Genomic DNA, 19,450 nt, shown 5'->3' on the forward strand with positions numbered 1-19,450 from the left:
TGACAGACACGCTGGTCTTTGGCTTCCAGTTTTCACCAGGAACCTTGAGATAAGGCACAGACATCCATACCAAGATGTCTGCTCCTCGAGAGTGAGCACAAGCCCTCTGCACCTCCAGACAGTCTGGAACACCCTTGGGCCACACGACATTTTCAGATGCCCTCCTACCTCCTCCCCAGCATTCCACCTCTGTTCTCTTGCCTCCCAATTTCTCTGAACGCTTATAAGCAAAAAGTTCCTGATTCAAAGAAGAGACCCAGATCATCTCAACAATTTCACACCAACTCGGGGAAAAAAAAACAAATCTGGTACAAATCAAAAACATCAAAAGAAAACATGGCACCATCCCTCTTCCTTAAAACAACTCCCATTTCTTAAAAGGAGTTCATTATGAAAAACCTCGTAAGTGCTTTTTTATTTAGGCAAAGCGGGCTTGGAAGGACCAGGAAAATTAGGGAGAATTTCTGGTAGACAGTGGTTCTATGCCCCCAAGGTGTCCCGCCCAAAAACCACTCACATAACCATGAGAACTTTCTGGACTCTGAAGGTAAAGTCTGGGCAACAGTCCTCCTAGTCCTTCTTCATGTCCCCAGAGAGGACCCAGGGTTTTTACTCTAACCTCCCCCCCCCAAACTCTATGTGGATCTAAGAAACCCAGCACCACAGCCAGAAACACCTGAGCACTCACAAAAGTCAAACTTCGCGAAGTCCCACTGTTTTTTTCACACCAAAGTGGAGCACACGTGGGTCCGGCTGAAACTTCTGTGAACACTGTTTACAGTGTGCCAAGGGGCAGGGGGAAAGTAAGGCCACTCTTGGGCCCCCCCAAACACACAGTGAGGACTGGCACTCAGGGAGTGAGAAGAAGGAGAACCCCAGTCCCCAAAGGCAAGCCCAGAGCCCCAGAAGGGGAGAGGCCACCTTAGCGCTCAGCTGAACGGAGCACACACAGTGGCTCAGGGACCCAAGCTGAGAGACTCGCTTAGCAGGTTAACTCAAGAGCAGTAAATAAACCTGGTCATGAATGGGCTGGATGTACCAGGTTTTCTTTTTTTTTCTTTTTTTTTTTTTAAAGATTTTATTCATTTATTTGACAGAGAGAGAGATCACAAGCAGGCAGAGAGGCAGGCAGAAAGACAGGAGGAAGCAGGCTCCCTGCTGAGCAGAGAGCCCGATGCGGGACTCGATCCCAGGACTCCGAGATCATGACCCGAGCCGAAGGCAGCGGCTCAACCCACTGAGCCACCCAGGCGCCCCAATGTACCAGGTTTTCTAACTGGAGATGTTCCAAGCGAATCTCACCCCACCTATCCACACACACACACACACACACACACACACACACAAACACTTGCACACAAATGTGCACGGCAGCATCATTCACAACAGCCAAAGGAGGAAAAGTAACCCAAATCAGCTGATGGACGGATTAGCAAAATGTGGTATGCCCATATGGCGAAATACTGTGTGGTCACAGAAAGGAACCTGAGGGCTGGTCCAAGCTAACACCACGCGTGAACCTTGAAAATGTTCTGCTAAGTGAAAGAAGCCAGTCACAAAAGGCCACAGATTGTAGGATTCCATGTATACGCAATGTCCAGAGAGACAGAAAGTGGATCGGTGGCTGCCAGAGACCACAGAAACTGGGATGAAATGTGGGGTCACTGTCGGGTATGGAGTTTCTCTGTGGGGGGGAGGGGAGGGGAGGGGTTTGACGGAAATGTCCTGAAACGGATCGTGATGATGCCTGCACAACTCTGAATATATTAAAAATCACTAAATTGCTGGGTGCCTGGGTGGCTCGGTGGGTTAAAACATCTGCCTTCGGCTCAGGTCATGGTCTCAGGGTCCTGGGATGGAGCCCTGCATCGGGCTCTCTGCTCAGCAGGGAGCCAGCCTCCCCCCCCCTCTCTGCCTGCCTCTCTGCCTACGTGATCTCTGTCTGTTAAATAAATAAATAAAATCTTAAAAAAAAAAAAATCACTGAATTGGTAAGGGGGGAAAAATCACATTCACATCCAAAATCACTCAGGGAAAAGACTGAGATGCTTAAAATGCCTACCGTCTTGAGCTACCACTGAAACGCCAGAAGAAAAATAGTTGACGAACTGCCAAACGAACTGGAATAAGTTGGAAATGTAGGAGAGTTTTAAAAAAAGAAAGGCTAAAATGGGCTGACACTCTTGCTAAAAAGATACAGCAGCAAAGGACAACAATGTGTGCGAGGAACATACAAAATGCTGCAGTTAAACTTAAAAGTGCAATGAGGGGCACCGTGGATCTCCCCCCAAAAATAAAACCTGTAACTTCCCCCCACCCTGGAGCTCTGCTGTGGGCTTTAATTAAGAGCATGGGAGTTCACCGTTTAGGTGCATTTACTCAATGCCAGGGCCTATCCAGACAAAGCCTTTCAATGACTTTTTAAAAAGCCATCTTTGGATTTGTTTTTTTTTTTTGTTTTTTTTTTTTAAGATTTTATTTACTTATTTGACAGAGAAAGAGATCACAAGTAGGCAGAGAGGCAGGCAGAGAAGGGGGGGGAAGCAGGCTCGATCCCAGGACCCTGAGATCATGACCTGAGCCGGAAGGCAGAGGCTTTAACCCACTGAGCCACCCAGGCGCCCCTGGATTTGTAAGTCGGGTAGAAAGCAGAGAGGAGGGGGCTCTGGAAGTAAATTAGGTATTATTTATCAGCTTTCGAGATCTTTCCACACAGGCAGGGAGGATTATCTGCTGTGGATGGGGGCAGAAAAAAGCAACCACGAGCCACCATCCAAGGTCTTCCCCGGCTCGAATATAATGTCTGCCCCAAGGAATAAGCACTTGTACCTGGGGGCACAGTGGTTCTGTGCTTTACTGAGATGACTGCAGTGTACAAAGAGAGTAAAACGACTCCGCTTACAACACGGTACCACTGAGGTCTTCATTCGTGTTAAACAACTGTAAACAAGTAACGTTGGGCCGGAAAATCTTTATTAGCAAGTCAAAGATGATGGCCCTCCTTGGTAAACTGACTGTTCTTTATGTTCTTTATAATCATCATTATTTACACTCCCGAAAGGCTTTGCCTGCTGCTCCAACAAATTCTGGAAAGAAATAACATGACAACTTCAGCAAGTCTCCTAGAAAAAGGAAAGTGAGAAAAAGCAGTGTGGGGAGAAAACGGTGGTTCATTCTGGGCCATGTCAGCGCTGGGGCTGGGATGGCGTCACTGAATTCGAGCACAGAGCAGAATCCCGAGAGAGCAAAGAAGACCGCCTCCGAGCTTCAGATGTTCCCCAAAGTCAGATGGGCGCTCCCTGCCTCCCAGGGCTTTCCAGCTTACCAAGGCCGAGAGAAAGAAGCCGTTTTAACAGCATCATTAGAGTTTTGACTTAGCACAAGGACAAAACAGTGTGTTTCTCACCTAGACAAGAACGCGGTTGTAACATGAATCTTTGCAAGTCCGTATCTGCAGCAGGAGTTTCTGCAGGACTAACTGATGGTATGAAGATGGGAGTTTTGGGAGGGGGCAGTGGATTGAAACAAGTAATCCCCAACCTCTTCAACCGGGCGACTTGGCCCGTGGCTCCGATATGCCCAGAGCCCAGACTCTGGAACAATCAGGCGAGCCAAATGTGTTCCCTATTTAAAGGAGGTTTCCTTTCACTCTGTCAGCCACCTTTAGGATTCCAGCTAAGTTTAAACCACAATGGTTTGGAATCCTAACAGTAGTTTTGACGATTACGATACAGAATGAGTATTTGAAAACATTTTTAAAGACACAGGACGCTGAATCATGCACGAACATCTCCCAGTCACTACCGCCCGCCCCCCGACGAAGAAGTTCATTATTAAATCCAGAACCTTCCCTGGCACCCCTGCACTGTGGAAAAAAAGTGATAAACCATCCTGGCATTTACACAGAAACCTGATCTCTGCCACTCAAGGATGTTACCACCGCTGGGGATTACTTTCAGGCATCTTTAAAATTCTTGCAGATTAAAAGTTCTGTCAGGGTGTCAATACCAATATTACTTAACAGAACTCGCCTTTAATTAAGAGTTTTATCTCCAGTTTCCAATGCTAAAGCAAAAAGCTACCCGGCCCGAACACTGCTGGGTCGAGAAGGAAAAGAAATTGCTCCCCATGTTTTTTCATGTGGTTGTCACTTTTCGCAGCTAGGAACTGAACTTCTGTCAGATCAAAGCAAAAATTATTTGCTCCCAGGAAGACTGCTCATTATGGCCTTAAGTCCTTTTTTGGAACGAGGGTGCGGTATACAGAAGTCACTACATAAAATAAACACGCCTCCCAAAAAAGGGGGAACCAACTAGGAGTCCAACCGAAAAGGCTGCAGGGTTGGCAATGTTAAAACCGAGCTAAAATCAGGCTCAAGGAGACCACCCAACCCCTCCAGCCCCGTTCCTAAATAAAGGCCCAGGAATGGCTCTGCAGGGGGCCCCACCCAACCCAACATTTCAGGCTTTTCAAACTGTTGAGAAACCAAGTCTACTGTTGGCACCTTTCAAAGGCAGCTGGACTTTGCCACTCGGAATCATCCATATGAAAAGGAGCCACGTGGCAAGTGCAGGGGACCAAGTTCTGTGGTGTCGTGGCCAATGCAACTCCAGCAAGACAACACAACCAAAGCCCGTGAATCCTGAGCGCTGCCAGTTTGACCAGGACTCCAGGCCTTGGCCTTCCACTCCCGTTGGCTCTTTTATCCTCCAACATCAAGACGTTATCACGAGCCGAAAATAGAACACACGGAGCTTTCAGGCTCTGGGCGGCCCCAGAATGGAAAAGGGGGCAATTTGGGTAAAACCAATAAACATTCAAGTTCCACCACATCTCTAAAGGGACATCTTGACTACGGAATTAAAAAGGAAGGAAAAGAGGCTTATCCAAAAGTACTCTCTTAAACACCAAAAAGTAATGCTTCTTAGCAGTGCTGTGATATCACCTCATCCTCATATGCCAGGGTGGGAGTTTCGGGGGATGGAGGTGGGGGGGATCCAGCATCTGAACAATCCAGAAGTGTGGCCAGTGTAGAGAGCAGCCTGCATTTTCCCCTTAAGTTAGGAAGAAAAAGTGAGTCTTGGTGAGAAGGAAAGTGCTGAGCACCTGCATTATTTTCACTTTTTTTTTTTTTTTTAAAGATTTATTATATTTGAGAGAGAGAAAGAGAGTACACACGGGGGAACAGGGACAGAGGGGGAGAGAGAATCCCAAGCAGACTCCCTGAGCACAGAGCCCCCACATGGAGCTGGATCCCAGGACCCTGAGATCACGAACTGAGCCAAAACGAAGCGTCAGATGCTGAACTGACTGAGCAACCTAGGCGCCCGTTATTTTCATTTCTACCTTCTTCCTCAGACACCCAGACATGCTATATAATCAGCAAAGAAGATAACCTAGAAACACTACATTCCCTCTTCAACCTTGAGGCCAGACACAGAAGGACAGCCACAAAGACCGTGGACTTAGAAGAATAACGGAATCTAGGTAACAGTTTATAAAGCACTTCCCCATGGACTCTGCCTCCTCCAAAATGACCTTGACAGTAAAAGTGTAATTCTCCCCCATTTTACAGATGGAGAAACGGAGACTTGGGTCAAGTGATCTATCCAAGGCCATCTGCTCTTTTCCCACTGTTTTGCAGTCCTGCTGTCAACCCAACTACAAATTTTTTGAGGACAAGGACGATAACCTTTTCCCTAACACCTAACCCAGGGCCAGAGCATGGCAACCAGAATGTGTCAGCTGTATGTAACTGAATGGTCTGCCAAGCTGGGCCCCAAAGGGGCCTCTGTCACCATGCAACTCCCGCCTTCAAACAAGGCTGAGATTCTACATCCTCTTTTTTTTTAAGATTTTATTTATTTATTTGACAGAGATCCCAAGTAGAGAGAAAAGCAGGTGGAGAGAGAGGGGGGAAGCAGGCTCCCACCAAGCAGAGAGCCCAACTTGAGGCTCGATTCCAGGACCCTGAGATCATGATCTGAGCTGAAAGCAGAGGCTTAACCCATAGAGCCCCCCAGGCGCCCCAGATTCCACGTCCTCTTGATGCATGTCAATCCTCACAATAAAGCATTTCATAAACAGGAAACACGTAACCATACCAGCACACATACCAGTTCACCCTTTAGACTACCGTCCTTCTAACACGGCGCGCTGGGTTCTTAGAGCAATTTTGTTTTACAAAGTGATGTCACCTATCTGACTTATCTCATCCGGTTGGAATGCCCTGAGAGAGGACCAGGAAAGAAAACAGAAACTTAAATAAAACCCAACTTCTTCACTACTGGTTACAAAGGCCCGTAATAGCGTTTCAAAGCCAACCAAGGAACAAAGCCGACGGCTTCATATGCACTACCTAAAGGACTACAATTGAGCACAGCCTCTCTCTGAGAGAGAACAACGTACTCACAAGGTTCTCAGTGTAAACAGGGGGCACTGCTGGGGCGCCTGGGTGGCTCCGTGGGTCCGGCGCCCAACTCTTGATGGCGGCTCAGGTTTTGATCTCAGGGTCATGATTTCAAGCCCTGCACTGGGCTCTGCGCTGGGCGTGCAGCCTACTGAAACAAACAACAAACAAAACAAACAAACAAACACGGGCACTGCTGAGCCAGTAACGCCACTTTGAGGAATCTGAAGTGAAAACATGCAGATGAAGCCTACTGGGTACATCATTTTACACAACAGGCCGCAAACCAACCAAAAAGGCCATCAAGAACGGGCAGGTCGGGTAAACTGTGCAGAGATCAACCGAGTGCCCCGCAGCCATGAAAAATAGTTGTGCACTGTCGTATTTTGATTGAGATAAGATAGAAATGCAAAGAGCACAGAACAGAACATCACTTGGGGAGCATGCGCCCAGACACGTCAAACCACACACACACACACACACACACACACACCCCTCCACAACTGCAGGAATGCCCAGTGTGCAACTGTAAGCGTTCTTATCACTTGCAGTCCTCCGATTTGAAGGATTTCTTATGAAGCAAAAAAGCGGTTTTCAAAAGGGGACTAAGTGGGGGTGCCTGGGGGGGGGGGGGCTCAGACCTTAAACGTCTGCCTTCGGCTCAGGTCATGATCCCGGAGTCCTGGGATCCAGGCCTGCATTGTGCTCCCCGCTCAGTGGGAAGCCTGCTTCTCCCTCTCCCCCTGCTTGTGCCCACACGCGCACTCACTCTTGCACTCACTCTCTGTCTCACCGTCTCTGTGTCAAATAAATAAATAATATCTTAAAAAAAAAAAATTGGACAAATGCTATTGGCATATAGGTACGGGCTTACATGTGGATTTTGTTTTCCCGTGAAAATGAAATCCGTGACTGCAGCTCTCAATGGGTAGGAGAGAATCCATCTGGAAGGAGGCAGGATCTCTGAGAAACGTGTGCAAAAACAGTAACAGAAAGCCTTCTGCTCTATCAGGGGCTGGATTTCATGCCCTGGCTGTATCACTGACAAAATGCGTGACCTCAGGCAGGTCGCTCAATGGCACCAGACACCTCTGTTTTCTCAGCTAGATTTTCTGCTTAGTTATGCTTATCTCTTCCTGCTAGACCCGTACCAATTCCCTCCCACAACTAGGTAGTATCAGACATACTCCAAAAGCTTCACCTCAACAAGTGTTTCCTCAGCTGCCAAATGACATTAGACTTGGCCCCTCCTCTTGGAGGGTTAATAGGGTCAGACACAGGCAAACATGAATTCCAGCGTCCAGAGGTAGGTGTTAAGGAGTCAGGCCAACAAAGAAATGGGGCTTAGTCCCGCCTGACTAGAGGATGGGGCTGGCAGGCTGTCCAGCAAGGCCTCAGAAGGCCCGGGAGGGCTCCTCGGGTAACCCACATGAGGAACCAGGAAGTGCAAAGGCCAAGGGGCCAAGTGAGTTCTGATAAACAAGTGACAGGACGGGCTGGGGGAGAGCAAAAAGGGCTTCTCATGATGTGCTGAGAACACACTGGGTTCGGATTTATCCTGAAAGCCACAGGGAGCCAATGAAGGATCATGATTGGATTTTCAATTTCAAGGATTATTGCTCCGAGATCCGGTTTAAACATCTGGGTGAAACCTCTTTGTGCAGGGATTCGGGGCCACACTCATCCCCACCGTCAAACCTGCCTTTGGTCCACCACTCGGACGTGCCCAGGAGTCAGGTGCAGGATGAAACAGAGCGCTTCAACAACAGGAGTGGGGCTCGGAAGAGAGGACTCGGAAATGGACGTCTTCTAAGGCTGCTTATTTGGTTTCTTAATAGGCAAACTAGAGAATTCATTTGACTCATTTATTTCTGAGTTAGCCTGGAAGGCTGCCGCCAGGCCAGATATGTCCAGGTTGGTGATTTCCAACCGTGTAATGATACCTTGACCATTTGTGCGGGCGTATGCAATTTACAAAGTGCTTTCACATCAAAAATTTCATCGGCTCTCCCAGTAACCAGCCCAGGAGGGGCCCGGAACCAGTTTTCCAGATGAGGAAGCAGCTCAGTGGGGTTCCGTGGCCTGCAGTAAAACAGGACCCAACCTTGAACTCAGCTCTTATTCCCAATCCTGTCCATTACCACAGAGGTGCCCTATCTATTCACAGCGAGCCCCTGAATGAAATCTGGGGAACACATTACGGAAGCCTAGCAGGAAGGCATATAAGTGAAGAACCAAACACTCCAGGTTTTAATCACGTCTATACCCGACGGCTGCCTCACAGAATGGGCATCCATTCAGCTGCCCTCCTTCTGCAAACCTATGGAAGGAATAAACGCAAGAAACACATGCTCAGTCTTAATCCCTGCTCATTTCCTCCTGGCACCTGTTCCGGCCCCCACAGCACCAAGCACTTTAACAGCTGGCAGCAAGAACCAAGAGATAACCACTGCAGATCAAGCCGAAACCAAAATTGTGCTTAGGAGATAACAAGAACCACCCGAATTTTTAAAAAGAGGAAAAAAAAAAAGGCACTAAAAGGTCTCCCACACTCTCCCGGATCATTCATTCACAGCGAATCAGAGGGTCTCCTGATGGAAGACAGACAGACGCACACACACACCACCCCTCTCACTGCCACCCCCCCCCAAATAAGAGTGCTGGAAAAGACCTCCTGCTTCTACCGGACAAAACAGGTGTGTGAGGGGAGAGCTGCATTGGGAGGGAAAAGGGGGCAAAACTATGGCTACTGTGTTAACCTTCTAGGATTCCGGGTAACTAAACCCTGCTGGTGATGACTTTGCAACGCACACTGGCCTTCCTCTTCATGGGTGGTGGAGCTTGACAGACTTACAAAATTAGAACTTAAAATCCAATTTAGGCCTCTCAGGCAGCACCAGCCCTCAAAAACAGCTCTCAAGAACTTCCACCAGTAGGGTTCCCCGTTCTAAACCCCTCCTACATCCTATGAATATATGAGAAATTATGTATACTGTTCCCATTACTCATGCAGCTTCATTAGCATATCTGGGCAGCCTCTGTCTACCACAAGGCCTGGGTCCTGGTGAGGACCAAGGGCAAATGATTTCCCTGGCGCCCCGCAGCCCCCTAAGCAGTGAAGTCATGGACAATACAAGAGCAAAGAAAAAAAAAAAAAAAAAAAAAAAAAAAGTATCCAGTCAATCTGTCACCCCCCCCCCTTGCGACGAAAGCAGGTTCTTAGAAGCCTGGAGAAGCTTACGCGCCAGCCGGGCCTCAGGTACCACCGAGAGGACGGTGGGGGGCACGTACAAAAACACAGAGCACAAACCAGCCAGTCCCAAGGGGTCCTGGGATCTCAGCTCTTTTTCCAATGAGAACTCAAGGAGACAGCCAGCTGGGGATAAGGGGGTAGCTCCACCAACTGGTGTTGAAAAAAAACAACAAACACAAACACGCACTTGAGACCAATGTACTCCTTCTGTTCCAGGAGGCTGATGAACTGCCTGAACTTCCCCAACGTTCTCAGGCATAAAACCCCTCCAGAGCCTGCCCAGAGCCCCAGGTATGGCCTTTCCTCCCTCTCTGCGGGGCTTCAGTGATCATTCATTTTACCTCCCTTTCATTTGGATGGAAAAGGAGGAAAGAGATACGTAGCCTTTAACTCTCTGGCCAGTGTCTCTCTGCCTCGGTTTTCTCTTCTGTAAAATGGACTCAACAGCCTCTTTTTCAGGTGTGAGCTCACTGTGGAAACAGATGTGGGCGGCGACTTCCGAACTGACTGGGCCTGGTCTTCATGATGCTTTCAGGAGGAGTGGGTGTTGTGTGGCCCAACTACGGTGTTTTCTACCATCCAAGCTCTTCTGGCACATTTCTTCCAACTTCAAAGAGAACCCCAGGAGAGAAGGGCAGCGTTTTCACAAGATTAGCAAAATCTGTTGCAAAAACAGTGTGGAAGTGGAAAGGAAGCCAGACAGACACCCGAGAGGCTCAGGTGGGACCTACCCTCACCCTGTGGGACAGGATCTACATCCGTAAAATACAGACCCTTTCTGACTCCAGACGTCCTCAGAGAACAAGAGATACAAGCCACGTGCAAGCAGAGATGGGAACAGCAAGTGCCGGAAGCAGGCAGGTTTCCCTGACCAGGAGCCAAGGGGTATCCAGCCCGAACTACTGCTGCCTAGAAGGTTTAGCTCTGCTGTTAGTGACTGTACTCTGGATCGACAATCAATGAAAACCCCTTATTAAAAAGTGTGAGGCTGGGGCATCTGGGTGTCTGTCTTCTGCTCAGGTCATGATCCCGAGGTCCTGGGATCCAGCCCCACATCGGGCTCCCTGCTCAGTGAGGAGTCTGCTTCTCCCTCTCCCTTTCCCCTCCCTCTTGCATGGACTGTGTGCTCTAATAAAATCTCAAAAAAAAATTTTTTTTAAGATTTTATTTATTTGACACAGAGAGAGAGATCACAAGTAGGCAGAGAGGCAGGCAGAGAGAAAGGGGGAAGCAGGCACCCAATGAGCAGAGAGACCGATGCAGGGCTTGATCCCAGGATCCTGAGATCATGACCTGAGCCGAAGGCAGAGGCTTAACCCACTGAGCCACCCGGGCACCCCCAAAATTTTTAAAAAATAAATAAAAGGCATGAAGCTGGTAGAAGGTATAGTGTTAACTGAAGGCCCAAGAAAGATTTTAAAAGGAGAAGAAAAATCTCACTCAGATGGTCTGCAAAAAAGCACAGGAATTAACAGCGATACCAAAGTCATCGGAGCTCCCTCCTAGAATGAAGGAAGCCTGTGATCATGAGGATGAGGTAGGCAAGGAAAAGGCTTTAGGGGCACAAAAGGAACCAGGAAAAGGGAGACTGGTGGCCAGCTGGAGACGTAACTGAGACCTTGGGGGTGGGGAGTGGAAGCAGGGAGGTAGTATCAGAGGTTACCTCCTGGAGATGGAAAAAAACCGAAAGATAAATTGATTCAAGCTAAGAAACTGAGATTCAATTGGTCTCCTTGCCATTAACAGGTAGGTTCAAGGATCTGAAAGGGAACAAGTCTTCAGCAGTATATCCTAGGTGAGACACAAGAAATTAAGGTTGCCGGATTACAAGATACAAGCTTCTGAACTCCATATAAACTCGGTGCAAAATCACTAATCTTTCTGCCCCCTGCCATTTAGGGACGGACACAACTGTGTTTTTGCCTCCACAGGACCGATCTAAACAAAATCACCTGCGCTACCTGGCATGAACTAATACAGAGTCAGACGGCTTTCATACCTGGGGATTAAGGCTAAGTACAATGGAAGGGTTCTCATCAGAGGTGATAGGGGCTAGAAGCTGGTTAGCTCCTGTAAAGCCTGTCGGTAGGAAAAACCTTAAAATCCATATAGATTTTGACATTCTAACTTAAACACCTAAATGGACTTTCAATAAAAGATGGCTTGAGAATTCCAGGATTCCACGTTATGCTTTTTGGGGTGTTTTTTGGGAAGAGAGTTTGGGCGTAAATGAAGTTCGGTTCCCAAAAGGGAATCACTTGCCAAACAACGCATGTTTGTACCAGATCCTTGAGATTTTCCCCGAGTCTTTTAAATGGCAGGCCCTTGTCTAATTTAACGTCCTGTTTTGTTTTGTTTTTTTAGTAATTCACAATAAATGTGAATTAATAAATAAGTGTTCCCAAAACAGTCAACTTAGAAGTTTTCACAACTCTCAAAAAAAAAAGGAAAAGAAAGAAAAAGAAACCAACTCTCTTTCCACACTTGTTCAAAGGTTTACATAATATTTAACTGTAATTGCAATAATAAGTCTAACTGGAATAACCAGATTTGGAAACAAACAACTGACACTTGGCAAGCCTTCTATGGGTGGGAGCCAAAGGGGACAGAGGCACACACACACCAGGGCTACTCACTGACCAGGACTTGTCCTGCTGGGGGGTATGACAGCCAGGATGTTATGCAGCCAAAAGAGCAAGTAGGTTGGATAAGTAGAAGGCGGTTAGAACAACGGTTATGTAATCCCGGGGGAGCCTTACAGCTAGACCACTAACAGGACTAGAACAATGCAACAGGCGCACCTGGCTGGCTCTGTCCCTGGAGCATGCAACTTTTGGATCTCCAGGTTCCAAGTTCGAGTCCTCCCTTGGGTGTATAGATTACTTAAAAATAAATTCTTGGGGCACCTAGGTGGCACAGTGGATTAAACATCTGACTCTTTGTTTCAGCTCAGGCCATGATCTCAGGGTCGTAAACTCTGCATTCAGCAAGGTTGTAAACTCTGCATTCAGCAGGGTTGTCTGCTTAAGATTCTCACTCCCTCTCCCTGTGCCCCCATCATGCTCGCTGGCTCACGCTCTCTCAAAAAAATATTTAAAACATAAAATACATTCTTTTTTCTTTTTTTTTTTTAAAGACTTTTTATTTATTTATTTGACAGAGATCACAAGCAGGCAGAGAGGCAGGCAGGGGGGGGGCGGTTCCCCACTGAGCAGAGAGCCCGATGCGGGGCTCAATCCCAGGACCCCGAGATCATGACCCAAGCTGAAGGCAGAGACCTAACCCACTGAGCCACCCAGATGCCCCCAAATACATTCTTTTTAAAAAAGAATAACACAACAAAAGGTCCAAAAAAGAAACCTCTTACACTGCAAAACTTTTTAACCGTTTTAGATAAAAATGTCAGGAACCTGGGTCCTAAGAACATCACGATCAAGGGCAAACCTTAAAAATACTCCAGCTTGGCCTTTACCAAGTGTTTTAACGTACAAGGCTTCATATGACTTGTCTGTGTCATCTTTGAATAGTTCCATTTTAAGCATAACAGACACCAGCTAGATACTCCAAACAAAAGATTTTCTTTCTGAACGGGAGAAGCTTAAATAACCTTTGGAGCAGAGGTATACATTAACACTAGAGTTATTTCCAAGGCAGTTGGAAGTGAGTCAACAGCACCCAGCTCAGCAACAGGAACTGGGATGACCTACTGTGAGAAAAGACAGAGTCATTATACCATCTGAATACCAATTAATTCCAGGTGGCTCTGCGGGCCAATGGAAGACACACAGGTCAGGTATTTGTCTACAAGGAAGGGATCATCGCACAGGTAATAGTAACTTGGACTATTCTGGGCCATAACTTCTTTTTCCTTTTAAATTTATAGGACACACTTCGGACGCCAGATGGTCTTCCTTCCATAATCTCTCCATACAGTAAGAGCCCATCAAGCGCCCCTGCCGTATACACTTAGGCGACAAAGGATGAAGTTCTCCAGAACTAGGAAACAAAGAACATGGCAAAAAGAAGGCCATGCAAATAGCGAAGGAAAAGAAAAACACAGCAATTAAATGACATGTACGGGGTTGCTTTTTTTCCCTTCAGAACTGTGAAATAACCCAATAGTATAAAATTGGGAGGGTGGGGGTGGAGAGCTCATAAATCCTGCCAGTGTATTTTGGTGTACTTCTTTTTTCTCTATAATTTTATGTAATTTAATTAATAGTAAATCGTGCTTTTGAACCTTGTCAATTTTTCCCAGCTCTGTTGAATCACACTGCAACTTTTACATCAGAAAATCAGATACTTAAAGCATGACGGGCTAGTGGTACAAATTCTGCCTGAGCTGTCCTAGAAATCAAACCTGTAATTTGTTTTGGTGCTCGCCACATGACTTGGATCTTCGTGTGGCCCAAAAAAAAAAAAATTTTTTTTAATTTCCAACTCATACATGCTGTAAAGCCTCAAAGATCAAACGGTTCTGAAGCCCAGATACCATCCTCGTGATTCTCCCCAGGAATAACCCATCCAGTGGAGTAACAGAAATGGCAGAAAACATCCATGGAGCAAAGACATGCAATGGTTTTTGTTGTCCAAGTGGACTGGGGCTTTGAAAGCAAACGTTTTCAGTGATTCAAGGTATTGTGGGGGGAGTCGTGCCCAGCACAATTAAGACAGGATTACATTACAATTTTTGAGTTTCTCAAGGTTGCCATTTAATACGAAATAGAACCATCATTTCTCCCAAAGCCTGCCATCAACAATCGCGCCCCCAAACTCTGCTTTGCGGAGGCAATAAACTGAGTGGCAAGGCGACAGCAGCTGGGGCTACCGAGGCCAACTGGAGGAAGTGTGCCGCCTTCCACCAGCTCGAGGCCTAACACCCCTTGACGCAGAGAATACTGTTTTACATCTCTCCCGCACAGGATCCTTCCAGGTAAAAGTGAGGGGTAAAGGCAGGTGTTACCCTTTCCATTTTCCAGAAGACTCTGAACAGACTCAGACTGCGAGCCTCCTGTCCTACCGTCCGGAACTACTAAGCCCAGGGCACCCTGACACCTAGTTGTCCCATGCGCTTCCAAAAACACTTATCAATGATGAAGTTTCCCCTGGTCCACCCCCACCCCCCGCCCCAAAAGATAAAGCACAGACCCCGCACAGCGAAGGAGAAGCGCCAACCCCTCAGGGTATTACAGGGCTCCCAAAAAGAGCAACAGCTGCTGCTGAACAGGATCACCCGGAAAGGCACCCCCCACACCCCCCAAAGGCACCCCAAACACGACTTCGAGTGACAAGCTGGCCAAATCCACAACACAGTCCTCCTACAAAGCTAAGCCTTCCCTGCATAAAGTTTCCTTGCTTTCTCAAAAGCGCTGCTGACCGATCCCAGCGACCACCGTAGTCATGCCACACCGTCAGCAGACCTGGAAACAGAAGAGACACATTTCTGCAGAAAGGAGGCATCTCCTCCCTGCTCCCCCACCCCCTAAATGGAACCGGAGCTGGGTCGGTAGCCCTCGATGGGGGACCAAAGGCTCCCAAGCGCTCACCTGCGGGGAAGCGCAGCATTTCGGGGCGGAAGGCGGAGGCCGATCGCATCCTCCTCCTCCTCTTCCTCCTCCTCTTCCTCCTCCCCAGCCGCAGCCCAGCTCCGCCGCGGCCCCCGCCTCCGCTCGCTTCCCTCCTCCCCCGGCCGCCCCGCCGCCTGGAACCTCCCGCCCGACTTTTGACGTCACGGAGGAGGAGGCGGAGGTTCCACCCGGGCCCGTCCCTTTGTGACGTCACAATGACAACAGAACGCGGCCCGGAGCGTCCGGGAACCCGGAGCCGCGGGAGGGGGGACGGAGGGAGGAGGGGGGAGGCCCGCGCGAGGCAGGGAGAAAACGGGGGGGGGGAGGGGGCGCGCTGACGTCTCGCCGGCTTAACCTGTTGCTCTCGAGACTGCACTGGAGCCCGCGGGCAGGGCCGCGGGGAGCCGTCCGGGCCGCCGCCGCCATGCTCCGCCGTGCGCTCGGCGGGGGGCGCCCGCTGCAGCTGTGCGCCGCGCCGCCCCCACCCGGCACGCCCCCGCACCCCCGACCGCGCGCCGCGCCGCCCCCTCCCCTCCCTACCCCGGGGCCCAGCAGGCCGCGCCGCCCCCGCGCCCCACCCACCGGGCCGGCCCGCGCCGAGCCCAGAGCCCGAGCCCGAGCCCGAGCCCGAGCCCGAGCGCCGGCTGCCCGGAGCCCAGCGCCGGAGCCCGCAGCCCGCCTCCTACAGGCCACGCGCGCGCGCTCGCCCAGCCCCGGCCCAGCCCGCCGCGACCCCCGCACGCCCTCCACTCCGCTGCCGGCTCGAGCACGTCGGGAACACGGGCTCGGCTCCGCGCCGCTCCCCCGCCGTCAACTCGTGCTCAGCCTCCCGCGGCCGCCGCCGACCACGGGCTCGCGGCCGGACGCCCGGACTCGACACAATCCACTGACTGCCAGCAACAAAAAAAATCCCACCCCACACCGCTCTCCAACTTAGCTAGGTCTGGGATGGGGGTCGGGGGGAAGGGTGGGGGCGGCGGAGGCGGTTCTTGTCCAAGTTCTACCCCATTTGCTTTGTGGCTGCACCCGGATCGGACGTGCCCCGGGAAGGCGTCCACGCTCCAAGGCAAGGTTGCCTCCATGCAGTTTCTACAGCCCGAGTTTAAACTAGTCCTTTGCATTCTACTCAGCCCTCTGCAATGCGGATGTATTTTAATTCTTAAATTCTTTAGGGAACAGCTTTTTTAAGTTGAGCTTGATTATTTAACCTTGCATTTCTTTCATAGTTGAAGTTTACGTGCCTAGATTAGAATCAGCCCTCTAGAAGAGGCATTCGGCTTTTTCATTAAATGTTTTGTTTTTTTTTTTTACAAAAACCACTGCCCCGAAGGTCATCTACCATTACACACATCACGCTTCTCAAAAAGGGAAAATATTAACACCCATTTGTCGACTCGAGTTAAATAAAACTTTGTTATAACGTTGCATTATTCCTAGTGTATGTTCATTTGGGCTTTTTAAAAAAAAATGGGCTCTTTGATTTAAAGCATGCAGCTAATCACCGATCACTCGAGTGCATATTTGGTTAATCCTCCGTCCCCCTCTACCCTCCCTCCCCCCAAACTTTAAAAAAAAAGCCATACACAAAACAAAAACACTCCCCATGCCAATCAAAACGTAGCTGTACTATGCACAAAACAAATTTAACTATTCCAAGCCATTTAAATCTCTGAATAATCGCCCAATTTCAGAAGCCTAGTTAACAGAGATAATTTATTTGTAGTCACTTACACATGCATTCACGTACCTACTTAGAAACATTAGCTATATTGTATGTCTTTTTCCCCTAAAACTGGAAACCATGAATTTTTAAATAAAACCAGTCCCATTATTAAAGTCAATCCCAACAAATGCATTCGCTGTAACATGATTCCCAACTGGTTTACGTTGCGAACCAAATAAGCCAAACGACCATATACATTAAATTTGATGTGCAAGGAACAAGATCGCCATAATCGGACCCTCGATTGCAACTTAAAGGGCTTCCAACACACACGCGTTACACGATTTTCCAAATAACATTAATAATAATAACACAAGCTCATTTGCATGCAAAGTGCAATATGGGGCCAAATCCGCCCGAGAATGCAGTTTAGTTACATTACCGCAGCCCCCCAACCCCCTCCCCAAGTACCACAAAATCCCTAGCCTTTCATCTAAAACTAGATTATGGTTGTGTCATTCGAGGTCAATTTATTCACTTGAGGTATCGCTACACCAATCTGTTTTTTCATCCAAACTAGGCAGACACGACTTTGCCTGAAAAGCCCTCTTTCAGAAAAGAAAGAAACAGCCTTATCGGACGCTGTGTTTAAAAACCCTTCAGCAGCAGAATTATCTATAAACTTGACATTCACAGCCATTGCTTAAAACTGCAAGTCAAAGGATGTGTTGTTAAGAGCACTTACGTATTTCTTCTGAATGATATTCCTCTTGGGTCTTTCCTTGCTCATTCTGAGATCCAAATGCTGATTGCAAAAGGGGACAATTGCTTCATGAATTTAAAGCCGTCAGAAATTTGCAAAAAAATATCCTGGTGGTTTTTATTGTTGTTGGTGGTGGTTGATCTTGTAATCCGACTTTTCTTCCTCTTCCCCCAAAGCCCGATTCGCCTTGAAATAAATCCGAAATTGGGAAGAAAAAAAAAAAAAGAGCCAAAGACGAACGAAGCAAACAAAAAAAAATTCACTTTAGTAAAACACTCATAATGGAAAATTTCCCCCGAAACACACACACACACACAAAAAAAAAAAAAAAACCGACGCCCTTCACTCCCCCCCTTTTTCCTCCAAAAACTACATCAGCGAAACGTGAAGGTCCTTAGTGTCTGATCTGTAGTTACATCTTGGAAAAGAAAAGAGAAAGATAAATAAAAAATGTTGGAAGTCACGTTTGTGCTGCAGCAGCAGTGCGAGCAGAAGAGTCAACTCCAGCGGCGGCGGCGGCGGCGGCAGCACCACAGCGAGGGCTCGCCGAGTCTCTTTTTTCCAAGCCCCCTAACCAATGAGAGAGAGGCTATCCAGCCCAACTTTAAATGGACTCTGCTTTTATACAAGTTAGGGCTCCTCGGGTAATTCCCCGACGGACGCTAGCCGAAAACTCCCACAGCTGAGCCACCAGGCGCCCGCCTACTCTGGCGCCGACCGACCCCGGCCCAGTCCGGAGGACCCCCGCAGCCCCGTCGACTAGACACCCGAGAAGCTTCGACGAACCCTTCCCGGGCAAACCCTCAGCCATGGCTCCCACGCCGAGCCTAGGAGTGGAATTGAGAGAGGCTCCCTAGCCCAATGCATGGCACGCTCGGTCGCTCCACCTCACCCCCTTCTCCAGCTTGCCGCTCACCCCACAACCGCCACACGCCAGCCCCCGCCACTGCCCTCGCGTCTACCTGCAGCCGGGCCGCTGGATACCAGTGCCCCAGGACGCCTGGCCCCGGGGAGAGCCGCCTATTCCCGGGGCACCTTAGAATAGTCCCCTTGATCTTCTGGAAGTTGTAGTCCCCCGACTACAAAATGGCTATGGCCACGGGAGGTAGGAACTACAATTCCCAGCCTGCCCCGCCAGCCTGTCACTCAACTCCCCACCCTCCTCCTCGCCCCCTCCCCCTCACCGGCCCTGCCAACAAACGCTTGGATGTGTCCCGCGTGTGACACCGCTAGAGGCTGGCTCGGGATTGGCCCGCAGAGCGTGTGGTCCGCGAGCGAGGAACTCCCCACGCCGGCCCGCCCCCGCCCCCGGGCCCCGGCCCCCCTCTCCCGGCGGCGCCCCGCCCCCACCCACGGCGCGAACCGCCTGTGGAATCGAGGAATCGCGCGCGCGCCGGCCCGAGCCGAGCGGCGGGGGAGGGACGCGAGGCTTCTAGGGGGAAGGCCTCGGAGCGTGGCGGCGCGGGGGGCGGTGGCGGCGAGGGGTTGGAGCCCGTCCTAAGGAAAACTGGGCCACGCACCAAGAGGAATCCTCGGTGCGAACTAGTTGATCGGCGGCGCCTGCTGCCTGTGCCGCGCAGCCGGTGTCAGCTCAGGACACCGCCTCGCGTATTCGCACACGGCGTGCTGCGGCCCGGCCCGGGGTAGGCTGAGGTCACCTCGGCCGGCGCCCCGCAGCCGCACGCGCTGGAAGGCCACCTCCTGGCGCGGCACGCGGCCCGCCGGCTGAGCCCGGCGTCGGGGGTGGCCGGGAAGGGCCCCGGGCCGGCCGCCTCCGGCGAGAGAGAGCCCGCCC

General features: G+C 49.8%; 1 protein-coding gene across 1 annotated transcript in view; it reads right to left on the reverse strand.

Moving 5' to 3' along the window:
• Positions 1-18,245, reverse strand: part of JARID2 (jumonji and AT-rich interaction domain containing 2) — a 257,939-nt gene extending 239,694 nt beyond the window's left edge. Inside the window, exon 1 of the mRNA XM_047734111.1 lies at positions 17,638-18,245. Within this exon, the coding sequence (XP_047590067.1) occupies positions 17,638-17,682 (45 nt within the window). The 5' untranslated portion in view covers positions 17,683-18,245. The remainder of the gene's footprint in view (positions 1-17,637) is intronic.
• Positions 18,246-19,450: the final 1,205 nt, after the last annotated feature.

This window comes from Lutra lutra, chromosome 6 (genome assembly GCF_902655055.1).
Source record: "Lutra lutra chromosome 6, mLutLut1.2, whole genome shotgun sequence".
NCBI classification, from domain to species: domain Eukaryota; kingdom Metazoa; phylum Chordata; class Mammalia; order Carnivora; family Mustelidae; genus Lutra; species Lutra lutra.